The 17,203-nt window shown below is 39.5% G+C and overlaps 1 protein-coding gene across 1 annotated transcript; it reads left to right on the top strand.

The window, feature by feature from the left end:
- Positions 1 to 541: 541 nt before the first annotated feature.
- LOC311085217 (polyunsaturated fatty acid lipoxygenase ALOX15B-like) lies at positions 542 to 2,358 on the top strand (the record flags this gene model as incomplete). Its single annotated transcript, XM_084117651.1, has 6 exons — positions 542 to 581; positions 680 to 849; positions 962 to 1,105; positions 1,218 to 1,421; positions 1,807 to 1,893; positions 2,161 to 2,358. The coding sequence occupies 6 exons, from the start codon at positions 542 to 544 to the stop codon at positions 2,356 to 2,358; spliced, it is 843 nt and encodes a 280-aa protein (XP_083973777.1).
- Between the last annotated feature and the right edge of the window lie 14,845 nt (positions 2,359 to 17,203).

Genomic DNA, 17,203 nt, shown 5'->3' with positions numbered 1-17,203 from the left:
CATATTCAGCTAAAAGTAGTAATGGTGACTCCAGAGACACATTTAGATCACGCTATCAGATCAGAACTATAGTTCATAAGTAGTGAGCTCACGACAGCAAGCTTAACCATTTCACCATTATTGTTAGGACAATGGACTGTATCAGTGTTTTCTGTTTGTAGGTTAGCCTAAATATGGTGTGTTTTTTAGTGACAGATTGCACTGGTGGAAATGCTGAATATTTATAGCTAGATTTAATTTTAAGTATGCTTTAATTAAAAAAGAACTTTGGTGATTTAAAAACATGATCCATGTATATTCCGTGCATTTTTCATGGAAGTGGATGGCATTCACAAAATAGCTTTGTCTCGAAGACAGTAATGATATAATATCTAATAGTAACTACAAAGATGCTCACAACTAAAGCTAGGATGGACCATAGGTAGTATGTCAAGGCATACACTATTAATGTTTGCACTGTATATTCTGTGTGTGCAGGTTAGCTGTTCTGAAGCTAACTGGATTAGCTAACAGCAGAAAATCATGGGAAAGCATTCGCCAAATGGAAGCACTCTTTTGTGGAAATGGAAACAAAACCATTGGTACTCATCTTAAATGAATGAACTGTTTAAAATGTCTGTATTGCAAATAAAGTACAGTCTGTACTGTAGCATATGTTCTGACACAGCATGCTTTGCAGAATACTGTCAGGAGCACTGGGATGAGGACAAGTTCTTTGGCTACCAGTTTCTGAATGGCCTCAATCCCATGATGATCCAGCGCTGCTCAGCTCTGCCCGAGAATTTCCCCGTCACAGATGACATGGTCAAAGACTCCTTAAGAGGGAGCAGCTTGGCGCAGGAGATGGAGGTACGCTACTTGCAAATGGCAATGATTTGGAATGACTGGGTCTGGTTTGCTCTGGTTTTGTCTAATTTCCTGGGTTTCTTCATTATTTGGTGTGATCTACCCCCATACCCAGAAAGGGAACATCTTCCTGTCTGACTATAAGATGTTGGACGGGCTGGTGGGAAATAAGGTCAGTGGCAGGCAGCAGTATCTCACGGCTCCCCTGGTCCTGCTGTACTGCAACCCTCATGGCATGATGCTCCCCATCGCCATTCAGGTGCATATCTTGCATTCGGAGTGCAGAAATCCTTTCTCATTTCCTTAAAAGAGTTTGTACCATTAAAAGAGTTTGTACCATTTTCACAAATGCTCAAATTTAATCTGCACAGTTAAGGCAAAAGCCCAGCAAAGACAACCCCATCTTCCTCCCAACGGATTCAAAGGCCGACTGGAAACTGGCCAAGATCTTCGTCCGAAACGCAGAGTTTGGCGTTCACGAGGTGGACTTTCACCTGCTGAGGACTCACCTGCTGGCGGAGGTGTTCACCGTGGCCACGTTGCGCAATCTTCCCTCTCTACACCCTCTCTACAAGGTATTGAATCTGTCACGCATGAGTTGGTATGACATTTGTGAACGGCGAGGGCTCATAGAACAACAGGTTCCAGACATGTCATATCCACAGAGAGAGAGAGAGAGGGAATGATAGCGAGTCACTAATGTTTTACTCAAACCCATTCACCTCCCTGTAACAATTCTCTCAATGGAATCATTCTGTAATTCATGTAAAAATAACTGGAATGGAACATAGGGAGTCACCTACAAAAGCAGGCTTGCAGATACAGGTACACACACGCAGGTGCAATAACGCACGCACTCACAGACAAGAAATTAAAATTCATTCATCATTCATATATTTTTATCTTCAAAGAATGTGAAGGCAGTGAATGCTAATCTCTTACATACTTTTCCTTCTGTAGCTCCTCTTTCCCCATATGCGATACACACTCCAGATCAACATCATGGCCCGGAATCGACTGATATCCAAGGATGGGGCCATTAGCAAGGTATGCATATGTCATGGTTAAAGAGGCACTAAAGTCTTCAATTATAATCTTAATACACTTTTTGCTGAATTCAGTTCACTATCCTATGTACCTGCAAACATATCATGTAAGATTGGTAAAAAATAATGTGATGACTGACTTCTTGATCTACTCTTTTACAAAATGTATTGTTTTATTGAAATTTGTGGTGACAGAACTTTTTTTATACAGTAGCCTTTAACCTAACTTTATGTCATGTCTAATCTCCGTTATTGATACCACTCTTAGTATGCAGGAGTAGGTGGAAAGCCATTGGAAAAGTTGCTGAAGCGTGCTACTGCCTCCCTGACCTACAGCGCCCTCTGTCTTCCCGATAACATCTCTGAGAGAGGCCTGGAGACTGTGCCCCAATACTACTACAGAGATGACGGGATGAGACTGTGGAATATCATCAGCAAGTATGGCTACCAGCGGAGTTTAGTCTAGTGTTTTATTGATGGGCATTATGCTTCTCTCTCTCTCTCTGAGTGGATGTTGGGAGTGAGTGGGCGTGAGTGGAAGAGAACGCTGTTGAATGAGTGAGTTTTTCTTTTTCTATCTTATGTGGTTTGTTTGTGTACATCTTTTGTTTGGCAAGCGTATTGTTGAGCAAGACATTTAGAAGACAGACACACATGAAAATGAGGAGCTAAGTTTAGCCATGAAATTTAAGGTGGACAACTATGATTATGTGATCTATGCCAGGGGTCCCCCCGTGGGACATTTGGTACCGGGTCGCACAGAAAGAATTAATAACTTACCGTATTTTCCAGACTAGAGGTTAGGGTTAGATTTAGGGTTAGAATGACTAAAGATTCTTGTTGGCACATTAACAATTTGATGTAAATTGCAGACACTTATATAGGAAAGTAATTTCTTTTTCTTTGTGCATCTGTCATTATTCCAATCAATGTTCATATCTCCAAATAAGTATAGTTCACAATTGACATCAGAGACATTATCAAGCATTTCACCTAAGCATGTCAGATAGTCCACGTGTGCATCAGGAGGTCTATAACAGCATCCCACAAGCACTGGTTTCATATAAGGTACATGGACTTTTACCCATATAGCTGCAGGAGTGATGAGATAGTTAGTAGATTGTGTTCACTGAATCGCTGGCTGTGGAAGTGGTGTCCGCAAAATAATATAGAATTCATAGACAATTGGAAAAGTTTTTGGGGCAAACCTGACCTGTTGAAAAGAGATGGTATTCATCCCTCCTGGGATGGTGCTGCTCTTCTCTCTAGTAATATGGCACATAGTCTTAGAGCTCAAACATGACAATCTGGGGCTCAGGTCAGGAAGCAGACAGACTGGCTAAACCGACCGTCTGCTAGCGGCCTCGCGTCACCAAGGTCAGATAAATCCCATCACATAGAGCCTCTTTCACCTAGATATCATCATATAGACACTGTGTCTGTTCCCCGAATTAGGACATACAAAAAACTCCTAAACTCATTCAAGGGTAAAAATTTAATTGATGTTCAACAAATAAAAAACACATATAATATGGATGAACAAATGATAAAGCTCGGGTTGCTGAATATTCGATCGCTTACTTCAAAAGCACTATTACACCCCGGCTCTAGGGAAATATAAGACACTAAAGAGGCGTAATAAATAATTAGTTTAGTTTAGTTTAGTTTAATAATTAGGAAATGGAATCCCAGCACGCATCCCTCCGGTCGATAATCAAAAACAAATGCACAAAATTGAAGCAAAAAATAATAAATGAATTAAAGAATTGAAAACAAGTGAAACTAGATTAAAAAGTTCGTAGAGACAAACTTTAAGTTGGCTTGAGAAAGCCGGACCAGAAAGTTTGAAGAAGTTTAAAGTAGTTTGGAGTTTAACCCCCGGCGATACCAGCTCGCTTTTTTTATCAGTGTAAAAGAAACTCTTAAATACTCTGTTGACTTTGATTTTCCATAGGAGTTTCATACATCACTCTATTCTATTAAATGTGTATTATTTATGTGTATACTCATAATAAAAACAAAGTGTTATGCTTTTCGCCAAAATAAAGAAAAATAAACACGAAGCGAGTTCTGCCTTCTCTCTGTCAGTGTAGTCCATTCTGAAACGCGTCCGAAAATGAATCATAACTCAGTGAATACTTCTCACACAGACACGTGGTATATGTCTTTATGAAGCTTGAAATCTCTTCTTTTAAATGAAGTAATTTATATAAAAAACAAATTTTTTCAACTCATGTAATCCTTTTGAAAGCAAGGAGAGGTACCGTTTTTCCTTCTTCCTTCATTATCTTTATAATGAGCTGAGGCCGCCCCGCCCCCGGAGCTATTCACATGGTAAATAGTTTAGGTGATCTTCGCACCCGGCTCCTCCCGATCAATGCCATAAAAACACAGTTTCTTCATCAGACTTACTGATAGTTTATCGCGCTTCGAGAATGCCACGTTACTCCGGTAAAGACGCCCTTCAGGACAGTGAGGAAGAATACACCTTTTCCTCACAGGAAGATGAAGACTCGGACGACGAACGGCAGCATTTTCAAGAGCAAATTGATCCCGCCGATCGGTAAGTTTTACAGTTATATAATTATTTTTCTGATAATATAGAACTCATATGAATATTCAGACTATATCTGCTTAGTTTTGGCTAGCTTTTGGCATCTTACAGGAAAGATTGCCTTACAATATCCCTAAAATTCGTGTATATGCTCAAGTGTAAACTTTTTTAATGTGATAACTCTCTAAACATATTTGTATATTAAATATATTTCACTCAATTTTGACTAGCTTATAACACTGATTATCATACTAAAATACTGCCGTATGTCTTATGTACCTTATTTGTGAATATCTGCTTAACCCCCTGAGGTCGGCTATCGCGCCGGCGCGATAGGCTCGTTTTTTTCCGTATGAGTGCAAAAAAAAATAATAATAATAATTTTTAATTTTTATCTTATATGCTTGTGTTATATATACATCAATCGATCCTGTTTAGTGTGTATTTTTTTGTGTATGCTCATAATAAAAACAAAGTGTTGTGCTTTTCGCCAAATAAAGAAAAATAAACATGATGCGAGTTCTGCCTACTCTCCGTCAGTGTAGTCCATTCTGAAACGCGTCCGAAAATGAACTGTAACTCAGCGAATACTCAGTCAAACAGGCATACAGTCACACAGGCATGAAGCTTGAATTCTCTTCTTTTAAATGAAGTAATTTTTATAAAAAACAAATATTCACAGTTTATGTAATATGTATGCAAAGAGAGAGATGTCAGTCGTTCTCATCTCAGCTAATTAAGTTTTAATGTGCTCCGCCCACGGAGAGCGCGCGCTATTCAAACGCAAATGTGAGGCGATCCAAACAAACCTGTGAAACGCCCACATCAGCTGGATAACACACACCGCGAGTTCACTTTCAGACTTATGTACTTTACGATGCTGTGAGGAATAATACTATCTTGATAATAATCCTGCAAAAATTTACCTCAGAAGTTCTGGAAGTATCATTTCGAGGAGCAAACGGATCCCGAGGAATTAGGTCAGTTCTGTTTGCTTTGTTCTAATCGGAATGAATGAACGCAAAGATGCGTGCTGTTGTGGAGCTACTACAGCTGGCAAAAATACTGTTTAAATATTGATCGCGTTTCTGTGTATGACTGAATGAACGAACGAACGCACAGATGCGCGCTGTTGTGGAGCTACTACAGCTGGCAAAAATACTGTTTTAATATGAATCGCGTTTCTATGAATGAATGAACGCACAGATGCGCGCTGTTGTGGAGCTACTACAGCTGGCAAAAATACTGTTTTAATATGAATCGCGAATACAAAGAAAGATTACACTGGAAATATTGTTACAATTTTAAATGTTGTTGTAATTGTATAACCTTAAAAAAAAAAAAAATATATATATATATATATATATATATATATATATATATATATATATATATATATATAAGGATAGATGTAAACAAAATCTTAAAAGGTCATTATAAGCCTTCTCTTTAAATAATTGTATTATGCTTTATTAGTGACACATTTCGGAAGAGAATATATTCCAAATCTGAAAATACAGTATGATAACAATTAACTGCACAATTACTAGAAATGTTTACCTTGGATATTGTACAATTTGCAAGCAAAATTTGTGGAAAAAACAACAAACCAGTTATATATTGTCCTTGCACTCTTGTGGCTCAGTCACACACCTGAATGAAAGGCTCATTACGTATGCAGCCTCATTATGCGGGCCCCATTGACTCCACAGGTGTGAATCACGCCCACCCGCATATGGCCTTTCCAAACAAAAAGTGTTTTACAAGATTTAAATCAATGTATTGTGTTATGTGAATGATTAGGCAGGATGATTTTCACATAATTTTGAAGAAAAAATTCTAGGCAACGTCATCCATTAGTCAAAAGTCTTATTTACATATATTTAGAATGTGTTTTATGGCCTTATTTCAGAAACTTTAGTTTTTTGTTTTTGAAAAAACCATGCATAAACATTATTCTATCAAAAATAGAAACATGTACATGCAAGTTGTTCACATATTATGGTAGCCCTGTTTGTGCTTTATAGAGTGAATTTACACCTTTGCCATTAATATGTTTATAAGCAACTGAAAAAAGCACAAATGTCAGGGCATGTCAGAACATCTCAAGGACCCCAAAAACCCCCCAGACCCCAGAGGGTTAAGTGTAATGTGATTTAGTCTAAATATATTTCAGCCTCCGGTAAAATATGTGATAGCCTTGGCCTACTGTCTAAATACTAGACATTATATATATATATATATATATATATATATATATATATATATATATATATATACACACATATATACGTATATATATACATATATGGTTTTGGTAAGACTATGACACTGCTTATCATGCTTCAATACTGCCTTATGCACAGATGTTTGTGAATACAGGTGTAAATGTTTGAAATGTAGTGATGTGTGTCGTTCACGAACGATCTGTTCATTGCGTGCGTCACTAAATGCGTGCTGTCTTTATGGCTCATCAACAGATACTCGCGGTGATGCTGTGATATTTCTCTGTCCTATGGACCATCAACAGATATATACATAGATTGTGCGTCCATAACAATTAATTGCCCATCAGTTTACTTTGGATAATGTATGCTAACAGCTTTTTGTTGTTGTTGTTGTTTTCCTTCTCCAGCACCTCGCAAAGGGGCACGCAGTTCAGTTCTCAGTGTGATGGAGAATCTTCCAGAGTAAGTCCACAGACGTAATATTTACAGATGAAATATAATTGTTTACATCAACATAATATAAAAGTACATATTCTTGTGTGATATTACAAAAACTGTTGTCTTTTTTTATCCATGGCCATTAGTGATTATCCATGGCCGATAATGATAATAATACAGTGTCTTTGTGTTATCAGTATGCTCACAGTGTTTTTTGTTTTGTTTTTTACAGATGTGGCAATGAACTTGTCCAAGCACCTGTCCCGAAGAGAGCCAAGGCTAACCAGCAGGCAAGCAACAGGCAGTCCACTCTGGCATGGAAAACAGAGACTGATGTTTACATGGTTCCACAGACTGTGCGATTCTGTCCTGCACAGGAAACTGGACCGCAACTGAGCCCTGTAGACTCACATTCGCTACAAGTCTATTCAAACAATTTTTTTCAGAAAGTGCTCCACATAGAGGAATTACAATAAAACAGATTGAAAAAAAAAACCTTTGAATCTCCTCTACTTCTTTCAGGCTCCTTCACTTGATGGCCCATTAGCCAGTGGGGTCTGTCACACCCCTGGTCTGAATCTCATTAATATTAATAGGCCATTACCACTCCCACGTATAAACCTCTTCTGACAAAAAAACTGTTTTGCAAAGTATAAATCAATGTATTGTGTTATGTGAACGATAAGGCAGGATGATTTTCACATCATTTTGAAGCCAGAACTCGAAGCGACGACATCCATTAGTCAAAAGTCTTATTAACACATATTTATTATGAGTTTTGTGGTCTTATTTCAGCAACTTTCATTTTTATTTTTTCCAATAACCACGCATAAACATTATTCTCTTAAAAATTCAAAAATATACATGCATGGTGATCACATATTTTGGTAGCCCTGTTTGTGCTATATAGAGTGAATTTACACCTTTGCCATTAACATGTTTATAAGACAGAAAGAAAGAAAGATTAGAAAGAAAGAGAAAGAAAGAAAGATTAGTTAGAGCCCCTGAATAGAAAGTTTTTAGGATCGTTGGTGATACCCTGAATTTTCTCAGCTGTCGCAGATGGTATAGTCTTTGCCTGGCTTTCTTCACCTGTGTGTGAGTGTGAGAGGTCCAAGTAAGATCCTCAGAGATGTTCACACCGAGGTTCTTGTAGCTGCTCACCTTCTCCACAGCTGTCCCACTGATCATAAGAGGAGTAAGGGCCTGCTGTCTCTTTCTGAAGTCCACAATCAGCTCTTTGGTTTTGGTCACATTCACATCCCCTGATCTGAACCCAAGTGGTGTTCTGTTATTGGACTTCTGTGCTAGTTACAGCTTGTCCATAACGAACACCATGTTCAAGCATAAGGGTGTCCATCAGTGCACATGGCACCAGGATACCCTAGGCCGGAGGTCGATGATCGACTTTGTGGTCGTTTCATCCGACCTCTGGCCGTATGTCTTGGACACTCGGTTGAAGAGAGGGGCGGAGCTGTCAACTGACCATCACCTGGTGGTGAGTTGGATCCAATGGCGGGGGAGAAAGCTGGACAGACTCGGCAGACCCAAACGTACTGTGAGGGTCTGTTGGGAACGTTTGGCCGAATCCCCTGTCAGAGAGATCTTCAACTCCCACCTCCGACAGAGCTTCGACCAGTCTGGAGATATTGAGTCCGAGTGGACCATGTTCTCCACCTCCATTGTCAACGCGGCCACTTGGAGCTGTGGCCGTAAGGTCTCCGGTGCCTGTCGAGGCAGCAATCCCCGAACCCGATGGTGGACACCGGAAGTAAGGGATGCCGTCAAGCTGTAAGGAGGGCAGCTGTTGACCTCGACTGGGGATATCACCGGACGGTGGAAGGAATACTTCGAGGATCTCCTCAATCCCGCCATCACGTCTTCCATTGAGGAAGCAGAGGCTGAAGGCTCGGAGGCGGACTCGTCCATCACCCAAGCTGAAGTCACCGAGGTAGTCAAGAAACTCCTCGGTGTCAAGGCACCGGGGGTGGATGAGATCCGCCCTGAGTACCTCAAGTCTCTGGATGTTGTGGGGCTGTCTTGGCTGACACGCCTCTGCAGCATCTCGTGGCGGTCGGGGACAGTGGCTTTGGACTGGCAGACCGGGGTGGTGGTCCCTCTTTTAAAGAAGGGGGACCGATCACACTTCTCAGCCTCCCTGGGAAAGTTTATGCCAGGGTACTGGAGAGGTGAATCCGGCCGATAGTAGAACCTCGGATTCAGGAGGAACAGTGTGGTTTTCGTCCCGGTTATGGAACACTGGACCAGCTCTATACCCTCTACAGGGTGCTGGAGGGCTCATGGGAGTTTGCCCAACTAATCCACATGTGCTGAGTGTTACTGAGTGGACTTTAAAGAATAACATCTTTCTCTTTCAAGATAAATTGTATAGACAAGAAAAGGGGACTGCAATGGGTGCGTGTTTTGCTCCCAATTATGCCAATCTGTTTTTAGGCTTGTGGGAGGAGCGTTATATATTTTCCCAAAGTAACCCTTTTAAAGATAAAGTCTTGTGGTGGGGTAGATATATTGATGATGTGATCCTTATGTTTTCAGGGTCAGAAAATGAACTTGTAGACTTTCATGCCTATGTCAACAGCCTGAATGAGAACCTTAAATTTAGTCTGGACTATGACTTACACGCCATAAACTTTCTGGATCTACGGATCTCAAAGGATAATGAGGGATACTTGCATACATCTATCTTCAGGAAGGCAACTGATCGCAATACCTTATTACATGCAAACAGCTTTCATCCTCCATGGCTTATTGATAACATACCCTTTGGACAGATCCAGAGACTAAGGCGTATGTGTGATTCAGATCAGGATTTTCAAAATCAATCTACGGATATGCAGCGGCGTTTTCGACAAAGAGGTTATCGGTCACAAACTTTGATTCAAGCGCATGATAGAGCCCAATCACTTGAAAGGAAGAGCTTGCTCCAGTCTAGACCCAAAAAAAGTGTCAACTCAGAAACCCTATTTTGTCACTCATTACAGCAAGGAGGCTGTTCAGATCAAACACATTATAAGGAAAAACTGGAGTATTATTGAATGTGACCCGACTTTACGGGAAATATTCACAGAACCCCCTGGGATTAGCTTCAAGAGGGCCCCCACAATTAAAGATAAATTAGTAAAGAGTTACCTCCCTGCTCCTAAACGTGAATGCTGGCTGCGTCAACCCAAGGGAAATTTTCCTTGTGGTAATTGTAATTATTGTGAGAATATGACTAAAACTGACATGTTTGTTGATGTTTTTAATAACAAGACTTACACTGTTAACAGCTTTATAAATTGCAATACTACCCATGTTGTCTATCGTTTGGAATGTCCCTGTGGTTGTTTTTACGTAGGCCTCACCAAAAGGAGATTAAGAGACCGAGTAGCTGAACATCGGTATGCCATCCGGACTGGTAATATCAATTATCCAATGGCTAAACATTATATGGACGCTAATCATGGGAGGGATTTGACCTTAAGAGTAGTGGGCATTGAGGCTATTCGCCTTGATGCCAGGGGTGGGGACATAATTAGACGTCTCAAACAAAGGGAGACATACTGGATCTATTCTCTGAGGGCCACCAAACATCCAGGTCTTAATGAGGATTTTGATCTCTCACCTTTTTTGTGATTTTTGTGCCTCTATAGGTACAGTTTGTTGTCGTCGAATGTAGAACCCATTTCTGGTCAAAGCTGTTTTGAATCATCTTGTCTATGACACTAGAGTTATGAGAGGTAACTGTAGCCTATTCACAATTATTGATCTTATATATTGTGTGGAGAATATTAGATAATTGAAGTGTTGTTTTTTCCACTAAGAGATCTTTTTTTTTTTTTTTTTTATTTTGCCTGTTACTTGTATGAACCTAACTTTTGCCTCTAGTGGCCAAAGAGTTGTGTTACATGTGCCAGAGTGGCACACCTGAAATCAATTACTGTATAAGTACTGCTCCTGTTTGTTTGTCACTAACACCCTGATGAAGGCCAGTGGGCCGATACGCGTTGGTGTTTTTTACATTTTTTAGCCCTCTAATAAAGTGTTTTGTATTACTTTTTGTATCTACTGAGTGCCTGGACTTGGATTATTTCCTACGTTTTTTCAATCCACATGTGCTTTGAGGATTTGGAGAAGGCATTCGACTGTGTCCCTCGCGGCATCTTGTGGAGGGTGCTCTGGGAGTATGGGGTCCGGGGCCCTTTGCTAAGGGCTATCCGGTCCCTGTACGACCGGAGCAGGAGCTTGGTTCGTATTGCCAGCAGTAAGTCAGACTTGTTCCCGGTGCGTGTTGGACTCCGGCATGGCTGCCCTTTGTCGCCGGTTCTGTTCATAATTTTTATGGACAGAATTTCTAGGCGCAGCCAGGGGCCGGAGGGGGTCAGGTTTGGGGACCACACGATTTCATCTCTGCTCTTTGCGGATGATGTGGTCGTGTTGGCCTCATCAAACCAGGACCTCCAGCATGCACTGGGACTAGATCCCGGATACAAGCGGCCGACATGAGCTTTCTCCGCAGGGTGGCTGGGCGATCCCTAAGAGATAGGGTGAGAAGCTCGGTCACTCGGGAGGAGCTCAGAGTACAGCCGCTGCTCCTCCACATCGAGAGGGGTCAGTTGAGGTGGCTCGGGCATCTTTTCCGCATGCCTCCTGGACGCCTTCCTGGGAAGGCGTTCCGGGCATGTCCCACCGGGAGGAGACCCCGGGGAAGACCTAGGACACGCTGGAGAGACTATGTCTCCCGGCTGGCCTGGGAACGCCTCGGTGTCCCCCCGGAAGAGCTGGAGGAAGTGTCGAGGGAGAGGGAAGTCTGGGCATCCCTGCTTGGACTGCTGCCCCCACGACCCGGCCCCGGATAAGCGGTAGAAGATGGATGGATAGATGGATGGATGGAGGTTACCATTACTTCTCTTTCTTTGCACTAAGCAATTTACTAACACAAACATGTTTAGATGTTTGCATGACAGGGCAGCTCTTCTGAAAATGCTAAATGTACATTTATTATTTATTAGCCTATTACATTGTAGTTTGTCTCTCTGTGTGCCCATTTTGATGAAGCTAAATTGATTCTCAATAAAACTGTTTTCATTGGTATATTTTACTGTTTCTGTTGTCAAACAATGGAATGAATTTGAAATGGTGACTGAAACGCGACCCATTAAGACATAACCAGCTCTCCCTTCCAAGATGTTAAGTTAATCTGCACAAAAATCCTGATAATCGAGCCGTCGTCTGATGAAATCAAATACACATAAGATAAATCTGTGCTCTGATTTCGGCTATACTTGTAAAAATAGAGGAGCAACATAATATCTGTGCTTAAATGAATTAAAGCGCTGCTCCTCCACGTGAGACGCAGAGAGAGAGAGAGAGAGAGAGAGAGAGAGCGATCGCGAAAGGCATACGCGTGTGCTGAGAGAGCAGTACCGGTAGATTCTCAGAAACTAAATAAGGTTTGGCCGCTTTTGTTGAAGGGAAAAAATCGCTAAAGGGGTCTGCAATGTCGCTAAGTTGGCAACACTGTGTATCTCCATTTCTCCAACTAGGGGTTGGGCCACGGGTAAAACCGAAAATACGCGCTGCGTTAATCGCAAGTTAAAAAAATTTGTGCTGTTAATATGATTTTGCGTTAACGCGTTATTAACGCGCTAACTTTGACAGCCCTAATATATATGTATATGTGTATATACACACATATATGTATGTGTATATACACACACACATATATATATATGTATATATATATATATATATATATATATATATATTAGGGCTGGGAATCGATTAAAAAAAATTAACTAATTAATTGCACAATTGCTGTAATTAATTGCAATTAATTGCATTTCCTCCAAGCTTGTAATCATCAATAATTAAACTTAGAATCACCGGAAAAAAAGGAACAGAAAATAGCCCTATGTTAAAATAATATTAAACATCAATATATCAATGTATTATTCTTTTTCAATAATCAATCAACATAATCAATTTAAGATTTTTTTTCAATTGTTTTTTTTTTACTAATTATAAAAATAAACTATAGTCCTAAAAAAGCTATTATTACCAGAGCATGTGATCAGAGCAGGTCATTTTAAAGGAATAGTTCACCCAAAAATAAAAATTCTGTCATCATTTACTCACCCTCAAGTTGTTCCAAACCTTTATGAGTTTCTTTCTTCTGCTGAACACAAAAGAAGATATTTTGAAGAAAGTCAGTAACCAAACGACTGATGGACCCCATTGACTTCCATAGTAGGAAAAAAAAATACTATGGAAGTCAATGGGGACCATCAACTGTTTAATTACCAACCTTCTTTAAAATATCTTCTTTTGTGTTTAGCAGAAGAAAGGAAATCATACAGGTTTGGAAATCATACAGGTTTGGAAATCATACAGGTTTGGAACAACTTGAGGGAGAATAAATGACAGAATTTTCATTTTTGGGTGAACTATCCCTTTAACATTGTTGCCCAGCATGAATAAACCAGCTCAGCAAACAGAAGTCTACAGAGAAATTTCACCTTATTTGAGCGGACTTTGCTTTTCCAGTGCGTGATCGGTACATGATTGGAGCGTTTGGGCCGTGAACGACAGAGCAGAACGCGCAGCGCAAACACGGAGTCGAACATTGAGCAGAGAGCGCAGCGCACCAACACCTATGGCCGACACACACACACAGACACACGGAACGGAGAGTGCGGCGGCGCACACGGAGCGGAAAAGACCCGCTCATGAAAGCTTTGCGAGAATGAAACCCGATCCACATATTTTCGGCTTTTCAATAGCAGCCGCAACAGGAAATCATTAAAATGAGGCAAAAAAATAATTATTATTTTTTAACGCGTTAAACATTTGAAATTAATCGCAAACATTAACGCGTTAATTCCCCCAGCCCTAATATATATATATATATATATATATATATATATATAGGGGTGTTACGATACACGTATTCATTTCGGTACGGTTTTCGGTACGCATTACGTACCGAATGGTTCGTTGGACCATTTTTTCTGCCGACCAAAATTTCGTTATTTCAAATGAAGGCGCGTCGCGGGTGGCAAGCGCGCTCTTAGAGGAGCTGGCGCGACCACAACATCAACTGGCAAATGCAATGTAAGGAACGAAACTGAGCTACTCTTATTGTGTTTGTGTGGACCGTTTATCAGTTTTGACCTGTGAAGCGGGACTCGCGAGCCCTATGCGCAAGCCTGATCAAGCAACACCACACAGCGCTAAGAGATCCAGACCAGTAAAGAAAGCATTTGAGTTCGCCACTGAAGTAATTATCGCTGGCGCTGCGAGATCTGAGAAACATGCACATTTCTCTGTTATTAACGGATCAAACAGCGCTGACGTGGAAACCGGGAAGAAACATCGTGCCATGAATGAACTCCGGTGTCCACAGATCAGCAACATTCACCGTGGATTTACTGTAGTAACACTAACTGCAAGGTATGGAAGTTTGTCAGGAATAGTGGGCTATAATGCTCTCAGGTAACATTACATCGGTTTTATTTTGACATTATGAATACAATTGCTGCCCTCAAATGTTCTAATCTGAACTAAAATAAACCTTTGTTTATAACTACTACAATATTACAGTTCATTTTGTCCAAGGAGCTGTTTTGTTTTATATGCTCATAATAAGAGTGAAGTATAGCTCCATTATTGCTCAGTAAAAAAAACAATAAATAAATCATACTTTATGATGTTAGTTTCATTAAATAAAATAATAATTTTAAAAAAATAATTCAAGGAAATTTCTCTGGCATTTTTTATTTTTGCTGTATGGAAAACGTACCGAACCGTGACCCAAGTGTGTCGTATTGAACCGAACCGTGAATTTTGTGAACCATTACACCCCTAACATATAAATATATATATATATATATATATATATATATATATATATATATATATATATATACATACATATACATATATATACATATACATATATACATATACATATACAGGTCCTTCTCAATAAATTAGCATATTGTGATAAAGTTCATTATTTTCCATAAAGTAATGATAAAAATTAAACTTTCATATATTTTAGATTCATTGCACACCAACTGAAATATTTCAGGTCTTTCATGTTTTAATACTGATGATTTTGGCATACAACTCATGAAAACCCAAAATTCCTATCTCAATAAATTAGTATATTTCATCCGACCTATAAAAGAAAAGTGTTTTTAATACAAAAAAAGTCAACCTTCAAATAATTATGTTCAGTTATGCACTCAATACTTGGTCGGGAATCCTTTTGCAGAAATGACTGCGTCAATGCGGCGTGGCATGGAGGCAATCAGCCTGTGGCACTGCTGAGGTGTTATGGAGGCCCAGGATGAAAACAGAAGTTTTCCCAAACTTGCGATCTTAAAGAAGCCGACGGATCCTCTAACAGGGTCTCCAACCTTTTTTCATCTGGGGCTACTTTTTAAAAAGGAAAGTGGCCGAGAGCTACTTATGTAATACAATACTTAAATCTCTTAAATATTGCCTCATAACTCTCATATTATTAACTATCAAAACTGTTTTAGACCTAAAAGAGTTTTTAGGCCTAAATATGTTACCCTTAAATGTCAGAGAAAAGAACAGAATCAGAGAATATTTTTTAGTTGATCATAACTAGAGATGAAATGGCATGAACATTTCATTTCATGGTTATGATCACGGTTATCACAGAATCCTGTTTAAAAAGTATATACTACATCAATTCACCAAGTTTTATGTCGAAAACCAGCAAATAACAAATAAAATTAGCATCAATATGCACTTTTTGCTTACATAAACATTAAAATAATAACATTACAATTTTCAATTATTTTCAAATAAAATTACAATTCAAGAGTGTCTTGCAACGTTACAGTATCTAGGCCTACTAACATGCATCAAGTTCAAATCAATTTGTGACAAATAAGGTTTTATAAAGATAAACCTCACATATTTCAGCCTTTAAATCAAAAAAGATAAATTACTGACATTTACAATGCACATTATTAGCTTATCTTTTATTATTAATAGTAAGATTCGGTCCGATTTGCCTGTGGCGTCTGTCGTTACTATGCAACCATGCGCTGCACTCTCCACAACCGCAAAGATTTCCACCACCGAAAAATGCTTGCTGTAGCTTTGCTACAAGATTTATTAACAGATAAGAAAAAAACACCTGTAATGATTGGTTGGTTCTTGTCATATGGTTTGTGGCATTCTGAAAAGTTGCGCTTGGAAAAAATGAGCGCGCTTGACGCGCGCCTATATTTGAATGAACTTGAGCGCGCAAAAGACGCGATATGTGAACGGCCCCTTGGCGAGCTACCTCAACTACCTCTACTGGTAGCTCGCGAGCAACGTGTTGGAGACCCCCTCTTGTGGAGCACCGCCACTTGCCATACTCGCTGTCGCTGCTATCTCTGACTCGCTCACTCACTCACTGGACCGTCGATCTAACAAAAAACGGCAGAGTGCCAGAGAATGTAGACGGGCTATTTATTTTGCACGCACGTTTTTTTTTTTTTTCGTACCGTGTATTCTCCGTTTAAATGCATGCACCGAACCGTGACCCCCGTACCGAATCGGTTCGGTACGAGTACATGTACCGTTCCACCCCTAATACATACATATATATATATATATATATATATATATATATATATATACATACATATATATACATACATATACATACATATACATATATATATACACATATACATATATATATATATACATATACATATATATATATATACATATACATATATACATATACATATACATATATATACATATATTATATATATATATATATATATATATATATATATATATATATATATACCAGAGTTTCCGCTAGAAAAAAATGGTGCCGGTCAAAGTGACCGGCAGAGGTTTCGTTTTCCGGACATTTCAATGATATGCCGGTCAAATATCGCCTCTTAATTAGTCAAGTTGAGAAAAACTGAAGGCAGGCTATGTAACTTAAAAAATGACAATCAGGCCGAATGCAACATGTTTATTAGCCTAACTTTAAAATAAAAAAATAAAAAAAACGAAAAAAAAACATGAACGTCCGTTTGGCG

This window comes from Abramis brama (assembly GCF_963993115.1).
Source record: "Abramis brama genome assembly, chromosome: 6".
NCBI classification, from domain to species: Eukaryota; Metazoa; Chordata; class Actinopteri; order Cypriniformes; family Leuciscidae; genus Abramis; species Abramis brama.
Note: the sequence above shows the minus strand (reverse complement) of the source record. Positions and strands in the feature narration are given on the sequence as shown.